Below are 13,083 nucleotides of genomic sequence, written 5' to 3'. Positions count from 1 at the left end.
CTTCTGAGATTGTGTTCCTGTTCCCTTCCCTGTTCTTCCTCATAGACACACCCACGACCTACGGATTCACCAACTGCAAGTGAGAGTGAACGGCTGGGAGCAGGTGAGCCCCGTGTCTGTGGACAAAGTTGGAACTTTTTTCCGATATGCTGCACCAGATAAAAATTCATCTTCCTCCACGGTGAGTAGTGTCCTTGTGCCATGGCCACAGCCCCTCAGAACCAGGCTTCCAAATGCTTAAGCTTATAATAACTTTGCCCTAGTGACATTTTCTTGTTTTTCACTTCTCCTCGTCGTAGGGAGGCTGTTTCTGATTCTGTGGGCCCAGTCATAGGCTTGGGTCATCGCTGTACATCAGCCAGGCAGGTTGATTTCAGTAGAAGATGAGATTTTAAATTGGCAGGCACATATTATCTCACCTGGGCAAATTTCCTTTATAAACTCAGTGGATCTGCTGGGCTATTTATTAGTCTGCCAACCACGAGTATAGTCATCCCTTGGCATCCATGGGGGGTCAGTTCCAGGAATTCTGACAACCCCCACACCAAAATCCTCATGCTTACACCCGCTGTGTGAAGTGGCAGAATGTCTTCATGTCACCTCCCTATATTCTCCCGGTGCTTAAGTCATCTCTAGGTTACTACTTCTACCTGAGAAAGTGTCAGTGCAGCACAAGTGGTTGCTATACTGTGCCGTTAAGGAAATAAAAACTAGAAAAGCAGAGTTTGCACATGCTCAGTGGAGGTGCAAAGCAATGTAGGCCCAGCTGCACACCATGGGATTCGCTATTGGTTGAACCCGCACGCAGAACCTGTGCATGGGGGGACAGCTTCTCTGATGGTGTGCCCTGGTGTTAAGCTCCCTAAGTGCATACTATCTTTCTAATGTTTCTTATAATATTGCTCCTTGATCATTTTAGCTCTGTCCCTAAATTCTTCTCTACTACCAAGAGAGCCATCCACTGTCATGTGATCAGCCTATTTTTGGAGAATACTGTTTAATAAGTGTTCATTTTCATGGTGTTCTCTGGTGTCTCAACTATCTTAGGGAAAAAGCTAATAAATGAGAAACCACTTTTATTTCCCGGATTACTTCTTTGCCTAAATTCATGTCTGGTAACAAAAGAACCAGATGGATGTGTCCTGAAGAGATTTTGCACACACAGGATGGTGTAGAAAGAATATTGTTTTGTCCAAAATTTTCAAGAGATGTTTTACCTTCATAGTAATCATATTTTACCTGAAAAATATTCTCAAATACCACTCTTTGAATATTGTCATTGAATTTAATGATGCTAACACCTTAGGCCTGTGCTGAATCTGATTTACGGATCTTTCTTAGATTGGCAGCCCGAGCAGCAGAACAAATATTATACATCCCCAGGTTTATGTAAGTATAATTTTCCTGCTATCATTGTGTTTTTTTTTTAAATATTTTTTTTAGTTGTAGATGGACACAATATTTTTATTTTTAGGTGGTATTGGGGATCGAATCTAGGGCCTCATGCATGCAAGACAAGTGCTCTACCACTGAGCCACAACTCCAGCCCTGTCATTGTGGTTTTTGAGTATGTACACTGTGCTGGACCACATGTAGATGTATGTCTCTTGATGATCAGAGGACTTTGTGACGTGTATGTGATTGAGATTATCTCTGCCCTTGTGTATGAATAGTTACCTTCCTCTTTCAGGAACTTCCAAGAAAATGTTTGCCCCTAATTTTGTTTTTGTGACTGAGAATTCCAGGGAAGGAGAGCAGGCAGATGTTTTAGTGCAAGGTTTCCTTTTATTTCTAAGTTAAAATAGAAGTACACTATACTCTGTATTTCATTTGCTGGAATCCAAAGGTCATGAAAGTAAGAAAGAAGGAAAAATTGTAAGATCCTCACTCACCCCCCATTTAGCTTTGGAAGTAAATCATGTACTGTCTTGTGGAGTCCTTCTTCAGTGTTTTGCATCAGGCAGAAGTGACATTAAAAACCCTTTTTAGGCTTTTGCCTAAAAATGTCTTTTCCCTGAGTAAGTTTTGAAATGTGAACGTTCAGGCAGGCCTGTAAGCAGAGCATGGAGATTGCTGTTGGTTGGCCTTGACTTTATCCAGGCCTACCTGGGGCTGGGCCAGGGAGGCCTGAACTTGGATGATGATTTGTGCCTAGGATTGTGTCCCTCTGAAAACACTCCAGAAAATTATTTTTCTTTTTCATTTGGACTTCCCAGAAGACTCGGCTGAAAACAGAGAGCTTTGCTTTCTTATTTATTAGGTGGATTTTTACATACTGTTTACTTTAATAAAAAAACTGCAGAATAAGACACTGGAATGTGGTGTCTTTTGTTTCTCCCGTGAAAAGCATTGTCTCTTTCCAAGAGCAGCACTATCAGAAACCTTCTCTTTTGTGTGCCCAGGGTATTACTTTGTGCATTAAAAAAAAAAAAAAAGGCACATGGTAGTAGCCCAGAATGTCTGTTGAAGGTGTGAGTGAACACATGGCACCAGGACACAGTAGCTGCCACCCACGGCTGAAAAGACATTGTTTCTGAACCTCAGCATCTTGTTTATAAAAGACTGAGTACTACACAGAGCCTGGAGGAGGATGGCGAAGAAAAACAAGTTTGTTTTTAAAGTTCTTTGAAGTATAAACGTTGGTTTTTCTGTAGGAATGTCAACGAATAGCACAGAGCCTAGAGGGCAAGTGGAGTGGCTCTTAGAGACAGGCAGCGTCTGTGCCTGTGAAGGAGCCAGCGCAGGCCACCCTGCTCAGCACACCGGGGTCTATGGCGACAGGCTGGACTCTTGGAGGCATCTTTCTGTTTTGGGCAACACCCAAATGCACATTGTTAGTGTTCAAGAAACATTTCCTCAATCTCTTGTTTTTTTTTTTTTTTTTTTTTTTTTTTTAAGAGAGAGAGAGAGAGAGAGATAGAGGAGAGAGAAATTTTAATATTTATTTTTTAGTTTTCGGCGGACACAACATCTTTTGTTTTTGTATGTGGTGTTGAGGATCAAACCCGGGCCACACGCCAGGCGAGCGTGCTTCCGCTTGAGCCACATCCCCAGCCCTCAATCTCTTGTTAATCTGAGAGGAAAGTGCCACAGGAAGTAAATCATGCACTGTCTTGCAGAGTCCTTCTTCAGTGTTTCTATTTTAGCTGCTGTGATGATCTTCACTACGTTCTAGACAAGCAGTGTCAATTTAATCCCCTGCAGTCTCCTCCACAGTTTCCATATAAAGTTTGACATGTAGGAACCCAAGGGCATATTGCGGGAAGTTTGGAAAATGGGGGTCATTGCCACAGTCTTAGTGGGGGTTCTTTATAATGTGTCTGGAGGCCTTGGAGTATTTTCTTTGTGGCACACTTCGTGATATCACATCGGTATGTTATTTATTTTTGTAGATGTTTTTGGAATTGGCTGTTTTTAATAGTATGTGTTTATAGCACTTTCACTTCGTTTTCAGCCAAATGCTTTAGGGTTTGATGATAATTTCACTGAGAGCTGTGATAATTATAATACTTTTAAGCCAGGTACAGTGGCACACTCCTGTAATCCTAGGATTTGGGAGGCTGAGGCAGGAGAATGAAAGGTTTGAGGCCAGTCTGTACAACTTAGCAAGACCCTGTCTCAAAAACAGCAAGGGCTGGGGACATAGCTCTGAGGTAGAGCACCTGGGTTCAGTCCCCAGGACCACGCGCACACACAGCGCCCCACGCAGACCTTCTGGTTCTGCTCTTGCACTTCCTGGGTTTTTAGCGGCACGGCTGTTTTGTGTCTGTCTCTCCCGTAGTTCTCTTCGCTCCCACCCGTCAGGGTGGTCTTTGCTGTGACCATGGAAGGCAGTGCTCGGAAGGTCATCACGGTGCGTTCTGCCCTCATCGTGAGGAATAGACTTGAGACACCAATGGAACTGCGGCTGGACAGCCCATCGGCCCCTGACAGTATGTGCTGCTTGTCTAGAACGTAGTGAATGCTCTGTGAACAATTGTTGGTTGTTGTCCCCACTGTCTCCCCAGTGAGACTGTCCCCAGGCAGCTAGCATGCACGGTCTGCCTGCTTCCTGTCTGCCACAGTCAGTCTCTCAAGGAGGATCACCACCGAGGTGCTAATACATTACTGTTTCTGTGGCAGAGCCGGTGGTGCTGCCCGCCATCATGCCCGGGGACTCCTTCGCTGTGCCTTTGCACCTCACCTCATGGCGGCTGCAGGCGCGGCCCAAAGGATTGGGCGTCTTTTTCTGTAAGGCTCCTATTCACTGGACCAATGTGGTGAAGACTGCAGAGGTGAGCAGCAGCAAGCGAGAGTGCCACTCCATGGACACGGAGAAGAGCCGCTTCTTCAGGTGTGTGTCACACTGCCCTGCTGTGCAGGTGGCCTTGGCTTCCCTCCTGCAGGCTGGCTCTTCTGGCATTGGTTCTCTCAACACTCAGTTGTGTTTATCTAGAACCTGAAATTACTCTTGAGCTCAAGTCCATGGGAACTCCAGGCTTACCCCTGGTGTGGCATGGGATCACTTATCATTTACGGCCAACCAACTGGCACACACTGTTCTCCCAGATAAGACAGAGTATTGTAGATATGCTGGAGCGTAAGGTGCGGACACATCCTTAGGGAGGGAACGAAAAAAGCTTCAGGTTAACCCACTCCTGTATAAATTAGGAAGCAAAATCCTGGGGTGGGAGATTTTTTGAATGAAAAATTTTTAAATATTTTAGATAAAGATTCATGTACCTAATACTGACTTTCTGGAACATTTTTATGAGATTGCGTAGCCATTTAAACTCATTGTTTTCGTATCATACAGGGTATAAGTAATATGTTATTAGATTCAATGGTGGAAGACACTGGATTGCTGTCTATCGTGAGACCTTTATGAACTTGGTCTTTCAACTCATCTAGATGAGAGATTGTTAACTTTTGTTTAGTTTACAGTGAAGACAGGTGTTCATAATTCAGTGGTTTAGCATTTGCTTAGCGTACTCAAGGCCTGTTCCGGTTCAATTCCCAGTATCACCAAAAAAAAAGAAAAAACCCAAACCCCCCAAAACAAACATTTAGGGGGAGTGCCAGAATAGTAAAGAATTCCAGTATACCCTTTTTCCAGACTTCCTAGTTTTTAGTAGACTGAAGGGAGAAATAGATAAATGTATATCCACAGTCGTTCTTTTTAATACTTTACTTTTAGAAATTTATAGAAAAAAAAAAAAAAAACTAAGAAAAAAACCCCCAAAAACATTTGGACAGTGCCATCAACCAATTTGTTCCAGTTGACATTCATAGAATATTTTGTCCAACAATTCCAGATGGTACCTTCTTTTCAAGAATGTGTGGAACATTCGTTAAGAGATAACCATCTGCTGGGTCATGAAACAAGGATTGATAAATATTAAAGAATTAAATCATACAGACTGCTTTCTGATCATGGTAGAATTAAACTGGAAATCCACAACAATAAGATCCCCAGAAAATCCCCAAATGTTCAGAAATTATACAGTGTATTTCCAAAGGACCCCCATGGGTCAAAGAAGAAATCACAAAAGACATTAGAAAATATTTTAAATTGAACAATAATGAAAAAGCCAGACATGTTAAAATATGAGGGATGCAACAAAAAGCACTTCCTAGAAGTTACAGTTTTTAATGGGTCTATTAGCAAATGAGGAAGACACAAAAACTACTAATTTAATCTTCTTTATTAAGAAGATACAAAAAGAAGAGCAAATTAAAAACAGGTAGAAAAAGGAAGCAAAAATAGGTGGAAACCAATGAGCTAAAAAAAAAAGTCAACAATGTCAAAATTGTCTTTACCAAAAAAAAAAAAAAACCCAAAAACCCAAAACCTCATAAATCTGTTAATCTTCTAGCAAGACTAACCAAGAAGAAGAAAAGAGAAAACAGAAGTTGCCAATATAAGGAGTTAAAATGATCAATGTTAGGAATTAAAGGAGATATTATTACAGATCCTATAGGCATTAAAAGGATAAAAAAGAGATAAGAACAATTTTATATCATTAAATTCCATACTTAAATAATACCTTCTTGCAAGCACAAATTGTCAGAACTAACAGAAAGAAGAAATAGAAAATCCAAAGATAGGGCTGGGACATTGGTTTAGGGGTAGAGCGCTTGCCTAGCATGCATGAGGCACTGGGTTCGATTCTCAGCACCACATACAAATAAATAAAATTAAAAATTTCAACAACTAATAAAAATATTTTAAAAAAGAAAATACAAAGATACTGATATCTATTTAAAAAAATTTTTTTTTTTTTTTTTTTTTTTGGCGCTAAGGATTGAACCCAGGGGTGCTCTACCACTGAGCTACCTGTCCATCACTATTTTTTTTTATATTGAAACAGGGTCTTACTGAGTTGCTGAGACTGGCCTTAGGCTTGGTGATCCTCCTGCCTCAGCCTCCCAGGTTCCTGGAATCATAGGTGTACACCACCCACACCTAGATTAAAAATTTAATTTATAAAAAAGCTTTCCCACAAAGAATACTCCAAAGCCCATATGACTCTACTAGTTAATTCTATAGACATTTAAGAAGGAAATAATACCAGTTCTAAACAAGATTTTTCAGAAAATAGAAGAGGAGGAAACAGTTCTTGTTTCAGTCAGCTTTTTCGTTGCTGTGATCAAAAGACCTGACAAGAACAATTAGAGGAGGAAAATTTATTTTGTGGCTCATGGTTTCAGATGGTCATTTCCATTCCTTGGATCCTAGATGAGGCCGACATCAGGGCAGAAGTGCATGGCAGAGGAAAGCTGCTGGGAACATGGCACCAGGAAGCAGAGAGGGTGCTCCTCTCAACAAGGACAAAATATACACCTGCAAAGCATGCCCTGCCCACACCTCCTCCAGCCATAGCCTACCTGCCTACAGTTACCCCCAATTAGCCCCTATCGGGTCTAACACATTGATTAAGTCAACATTCTAATAATCTGATCATTTTTTCTCTAAAACTTTCTTGCACTATTTCACACATGAGCTTTTGGGGGATACCTAATATCTAAACCATAACATTCTTGGCTCATTTTATGAGGCCAGCATGTTCCTGACATCAAAACCTATATAGATACTATAAGGAAACTAAGTACTAGTGGCCCCCTCTAAAGAGCTGCAAATGTCTTCAATAAAATATTACCAAGTATAATTCAGCAAGTGGGGTTTATTCCAGAAATGCAAGATCAGTTTAACATTTGAAAATCAAATAAAATCAATAAAAAGTAATTCACCATTTTAAGAGACTAAAGAGAAAAACATCAGATCATCTTGGTACATGCAAAGAAAAATAGCGTTTGATGGAATTCAGTACCCATTCGAGGTGATGCCCAGTGTCTTAGCTGAGGCTGCTATAACAATACACTGTAGACCAAGAGGCTTAAACAGCAGACATTTGTTCCTCACAGTTCTGGAGGCTGGAAAGTACAAGATCAAGGTAGAAATTTGGTTGTAGAGAATGACTTCTTTCTGGCTTGCTGATGACTGCCTTCTTACCATGTCCTTACAAGGTGGAGAGGAAAGCCGGGCTCTCGCCTCTCCTCTTTCTCTTATGAGTGTGTTAATTTCATCATGGGGTCCATCCCACCTCTGTGACTTTATGATAAACATAATCACCTCCAAATACCATCACATTGAGTGTTAGGGCTTCAACATATGAATTTTTGGGCAACACAAACGTTCAGTTCTTCATAGCCAGTAAACTAGGAACTTGAAAAAGTTCCCTTCTCAAGGGCATATGTGATAAACCTACAATTAACATCGTACTTTTTGTTTGTGTGTGCTGGGGATTTAACCCAGGGACCCTTAACTACTGAGCCCCATTCCTATCCATTTTTTATTTAGAGACAGGGTCTCACTTAGGTTGCTTAGGTCCTTGCTAAGCTGTGAGGCTGGCTTGAACTCATGATCCTCCTGTCTTAGCCTCCTGAGCCACTGGGATTACAGGCATGCACCACCATGCCCAGCTAACATAATACTTGACAGTGAAACATTAAACCCTTTTCCCTCAAGATCAGGAACCAGCATTCTACTTAACATAGTAGTAGCAGTCCTAGCCATTGCAGTAAGGCAAGTAAATCATAAATAAAGAAATCAAAAAAGTAGGGCTGGGGTTGTGGTTCAGTGGTAAACTGTTTGCCTAGTATGTATGAGGCACTAGGTTCTATTCTCAGCACTGCATATAAATAAATAAAATAAAGTTCCATTGACAACTTAAAAAAAAAAAGAAATTGAAAAAGCATGAAAATATGAAAAGAAATAAAATTATTGTTATTTGCAAATGACCTAATTAGATATGTAGAAAATAGCATAGACCTAATTGGCTAAGATCTGAGGGTTCAAGGTCAATCAGTAGAAATTAATTGTATGCTTATATTCTAGCCATAAATAAACAATTAGAAAATGTGATTTTAGAAAAATGCCACTTATAATAACTCTAAAAAAATTAGATACCCAGGACTCAGTCTAACAAATGATGTACAAGTCTTCTACTTGAGAAATTATAAAACCTTTCTAAGAGAAATTTTAAAAATATTAAGTGAAAAGATATTCCATGTTAATGGATTGGAAGACTCGGTATCATTAAGATGTCCATTCTCAATAAATAGATCTTAAGATGGTTGCTTTGAAGAAATAGGGGAGCTAATCTTACATTTATACAGAAATGCAAGAAATCTAGAATATTCAATGTCATCTTTAAAAATAACAATAACAAAAAGTTGGAGGACTTACAAAACCTGTTTTCAAAACTCAGTGTAGGGCTGGGGATATGGCTTAAGTGATAGTGCGCTCGCCTGGCATGCGTGCGGCCCGGGTTCAATCCTCAGCACCACATACAAACAGAGATGTTGTGTCCGCCGAAAACTAAGAAAAAAATAAATATTAAAATTCTCTCTCTCTCTCTCTAAAAAAAAAACAAAAAACAGTGTAGAGTCACAGTAATGAAGTCAGTTTTATTTCATTAAGACAGGAATGTAGATCAATGGAATAGAAGATTTATTACACAGAAAGCTCTAAATACCAAAGAAAAATTAGAAACATTGGTCTTTTTAAAAAGTTTTTGGTTTAGCAGGAGGCATCAATAAGAAAAGAAACAGATAAATCACAAATTTGGGGAAAAATATATATCTGACAATTTTTAATAGAATACATAAAGAACTTCTTGAAATAAAAATTTAAAAATAACCTAACAAGAATAGTCAAAAGAAAGACTTGAACTGATAGTTTACAGAAGATAACGTACAAATTGCCAATAGAAAAATGAAAAGTTGGTCATCATCAGTGATGATTTGGGAAATGCAGCTCTGAACCACAGTGACCCTGTACTCTCACTAGGACGAATAAAATAAAAAGTATTGACAACACCAAATGTTGGTAAAGGTGTGGGAAACTCTCATGAAGAGATAGTGAGAATGTGAAATGATACAGCTGCTTTGGAAAAATGTGTGACAGTTTCTTAAAAAAACAAAGGACCCAGCAAGTCCATTTTGTTTACCTAAAAGACACGAAGGCCTGGGTCCACAAAGATGCTTGCATCAGAAGGCTCGTGTAGCCCTAAGCTGGGAACAGCCCAGGTGGATATCAACAGGATGGTGAGTAAAGAACCAGTGATAATTCAGCCGGACAGACCACCAGGCAAGGAAAGAGAGTCAGGTATGGTGGGCACGACTGACCCTGGTGAAACTTCACAGGAAGCAGGAAGAGGGAGGGCATGGAGCAGTGCCCCGCCTGTTGCCGTTACGTGTAGCTCAGGAATAGATGGGCCTGATCCATAGCAGCGAGTTCCAGAGAGTGGTTACTTGGATGACAGGGAGAGAATATTGGTTGGAAAGGGACAGGAGGGAGTTTTCTGGGGTGAGAAAATGGTCTGTGACTTGTTCTTGAGTGATGGTTATAGAGGAGTATATAATTGCCCAAACTCATCAAATTGAATATTTAAGATCCACGCAATTTGTATTAGATTTCAGTAGATGTATTTGTATTAAAAAATGCAAATATCTTACTTATTGAGTTATGTTGATATTATTTAATTAAGAAGGAAAAAAAATTGAGTTCTTCATTCAGGCTGATGATTTTCACACCATTTTGTCTTCATAGGTTTTGTGTGGCTATAAAGAAAGAGAATTATCCAGATTACATGCCCTCAAACATATTTTCTGACAGTGCAAAACAGATTTTCAGACAGCCAGGGCATACCATATATCTTCTGCCAACTGTGGTGATCTGTAATCTGCTGCCTTGTGAACTTGACTTCTATGTCAAAGGAATGCCAATTAATGGAACCCTGAAACCTGGAAGAGAGGTGGCCCTCCACACTGCTGATACGTCCCAGAACATCGAGCTGGGTAAGGCTGTTGCTTTTGGGTCATTTGTAGCAATCCTGGGAAGAGATCAGTGAGCATTTAGACTACTCAGTAAACATCTTGGAGAAATTGCGTGGCACCTGTCATGTCTCAGTAAGCTGGCTCAGAGCAGGTGTGCAGCGAGGAAAAAATGAGGTTTGCAGAGGACATGCTCACATGGTATTCAGTCACTCTGTGTCTTTAGCCCGGCTTTTCTTAGCTGCAGAATGAGCTGTTTTTAGGGAAGGAGTGAATGTGGCTGAGCTCCTGTGTCCCCAGCATCACCTGGGCTCTTTCTCACATGTGATCTCCTGTCATCCTGACAGCAATAGTGATTTGTCCCACTTCACTGATGAAGAAATGGAGGTTAAAATGTTCAGTGCAACAAGTAATTTTCAGTTGTAGGGGTGAGCAAGTCAGGGTAGAGAATCACATTTGCAGCACTTAAAGGGGTACATCTGTTGTTTTGGCAGAAAATATATTTCTTTAAGACTGCCACAGACATGTTCAGGTCATAACAATGTTGATATTTCTCTGTATACAGTTTTGAAAGCTCGTTTACTACATTATCTCACTTGATCTGCCCAGGAGTACACATTTCTGTATTAGACAGGTGTTATCTCCATTTTTGAGCTCAACCACTTGAAACTCACTGACCTTCGGCAGTATGTGCTACAGTGACAAGATTATGTTTCTGCAACCGGATAGATCCTTGAACTTCATTTAGAAAAGGAAAACAGTGCAATGGTAGTTACTCCTGTAGGCCAGCCCTTTACCACTGGGCTGTACCCTTGGCCTCTAGTCATTCATTCTAGAGAAAAATAGATAAAAATAAATAGAAAAAAATTTGGCATTTAAGTAGTGAGTTTTCTATATTTCTTCACGTGTTGAACAAGGCCTTGTGTAACGCGGGCCTGTCCTCCCACCAGTGCCCCTTGTGTTCAGCGTTACGTTACGTGCTACTCACAGTTCTGCCGGGTAGATCCTGTTACTACCACCTTTTGCAGATGAGACCTAGAGAAGTTCAATAACTTGCTCCATATCATGCAAATAATAAGGCCAGACTGGGGATTGGAAGGAAGGTTCCAGCACAGGGTCTGACTTATAACTCCTCTGATAATCATTGTTGGTAGCTTTTTGGAACTCTGATTCATCTCATTTGCATTGTAGCTTCCTAGTTTGACTTCCGGGCCATCTGATCTGTTCCTTTTGTTCTTATCCCAGCTAGAGGAAAATAGCCTTTGAGGTCATTAGTGATTTTTCCAAAAAGGAATCCAATTTAATTTTGCTGTGAACTATTTTGACAAACTCTAGTAGTGAGAATCCAGAAAGACAATAGCTGTACCTTCTTTAGGGGTGTCATTGGAGAACTTTCCCCTCTGTAAAGAATTGCTCATTCCACCTGGGACCCAAAACTATATGGTAAGAATGCGACTCTATGACATCAACCGCCGGCAGCTGAACCTCACCATCCGGATTGTATGTCGAGCAGAAGGGTCCTTAAAGATCTTCATTTCCGCTCCATATTGGCTCATTAACAAAACAGGTATGTAAATAGGCTTTTCCAATAAGCCTTGGGGTTGGTCATGGGAATTCAGACATATTTGCTCAGCTATCTAAATGGAGCCAATGCAAATAGATGACTTCAACAGTCTAAGCTGCGGAGACTTTCCTGATTCCATGTGCTTAATCATAGTCAAAACCGTCCTTAGATAACAGATTGAGTCCACAAAACTCAGTTTTCACTATTTTCCCCTTTGCCGATTCCGCATCCCCCCCGTTTACTGTTTGCATCTTTGATGGGTAGACTGGGTGGGATTGTTTGATATAAACTTTTTCCATCCTTCCTAAAGGGTTACCACTGATCTTCAGACAGGACAATGCAAAGACAGATGCTGCAGGCCAGTTTGAGGAACACGAGTTGGCCCGGAGCCTGAGCCCTCTCTTATTCTGCTATGCTGACAAAGAACAGCCAAACCTGTGAGTACAGTTATTTATGAGAAGGGGAAATAAGCTCCTAGGGAAGGGTAAAAATTAGCAAAGGCTATAATATATCCGAGTAAGTGGAACTATACTGTAGATAACAGTCCTGACTTGGCAGAGGACTAGAACCATGACCTAACGTGATTTTTTCGGATCTAATTTCTGTGTTATTTGATCCTGAAAATAAACCATTTGTTGGTTTATAATGAAAGCTAGTTTTATTTTACATGTTATTGAAGGAGTTCTCCTATTTATAACTGGGCCGATGAAGAGAAACCTGTATGTCCCTTCTCTTCTCTGCAGTTTCTCTTTTCCTGTAGCCTTGGCAAAGGAGTGGGCATCAGAGAGCAGATGGAGTGGCCCTTTGGCCCTATTGGCTCAATCAGGGCTGTTAGTGGAAGGTTTTGAGCTCCAAAATGTGCCTTCTCATGGTCTTAAACACTCATTGCATGTTTCACAGCTGGGAAAAATAACAACTGTGAGGATTAGATAACATGTCCTTTTAATGTATGGTAGGAATGTTAATTCACTATTGTTCTTGGTTTTGACATTCTGCTTTTTATAAGAGTCTTCTAATTTTATAGCCCTAATCCAGAAATAAATGGATGTATCTTATACTGCTAAAATGGCACACGCCATCATCTATAGAATTTGGCAGAAAGCTTAACAGGAAGGTTTCCGGAGTACTGCACTCAGTGGATACAGATGTGTTTTCCAGGGAGACTGGAATCTAGATTAGTGTTGGAGTCAGAGTTCCGGCTC

At 40.5% G+C, this 13,083-nt stretch overlaps 1 protein-coding gene across 8 annotated transcripts in view; it reads left to right on the top strand.

The window, feature by feature from the left end:
- The window catches only part of Vps13d (vacuolar protein sorting 13 homolog D), a 241,475-nt gene that overhangs the window by 105,947 nt on the left and 122,445 nt on the right, over positions 1 to 13,083 (top strand). For all 8 annotated transcript variants that reach the window (XM_048783582.1, XM_048783583.1, XM_048783584.1 and 5 more), the window contains 7 exons: positions 46 to 181; positions 1,342 to 1,389; positions 3,782 to 3,932; positions 4,123 to 4,333; positions 10,094 to 10,341; positions 11,693 to 11,884; positions 12,192 to 12,318. In XM_048783582.1, coding sequence (XP_048639539.1) covers positions 46 to 181; positions 1,342 to 1,389; positions 3,782 to 3,932; positions 4,123 to 4,333; positions 10,094 to 10,341; positions 11,693 to 11,884; positions 12,192 to 12,318 — 1,113 coding nt within the window. The remainder of the gene's footprint in view (positions 1 to 45; positions 182 to 1,341; positions 1,390 to 3,781; positions 3,933 to 4,122; positions 4,334 to 10,093; positions 10,342 to 11,692; positions 11,885 to 12,191; positions 12,319 to 13,083) is intronic.

The sequence above is a fragment of the Marmota marmota genome, unplaced genomic scaffold (genome assembly GCF_001458135.2).
Source record: "Marmota marmota marmota unplaced genomic scaffold, marMar, whole genome shotgun sequence".
Classification (NCBI taxonomy): Eukaryota; Metazoa; Chordata; class Mammalia; order Rodentia; family Sciuridae; genus Marmota; species Marmota marmota.
The sequence above is the reverse complement of the archived record's forward strand: the minus strand, read 5'-3'. Positions and strand labels throughout refer to the sequence as shown.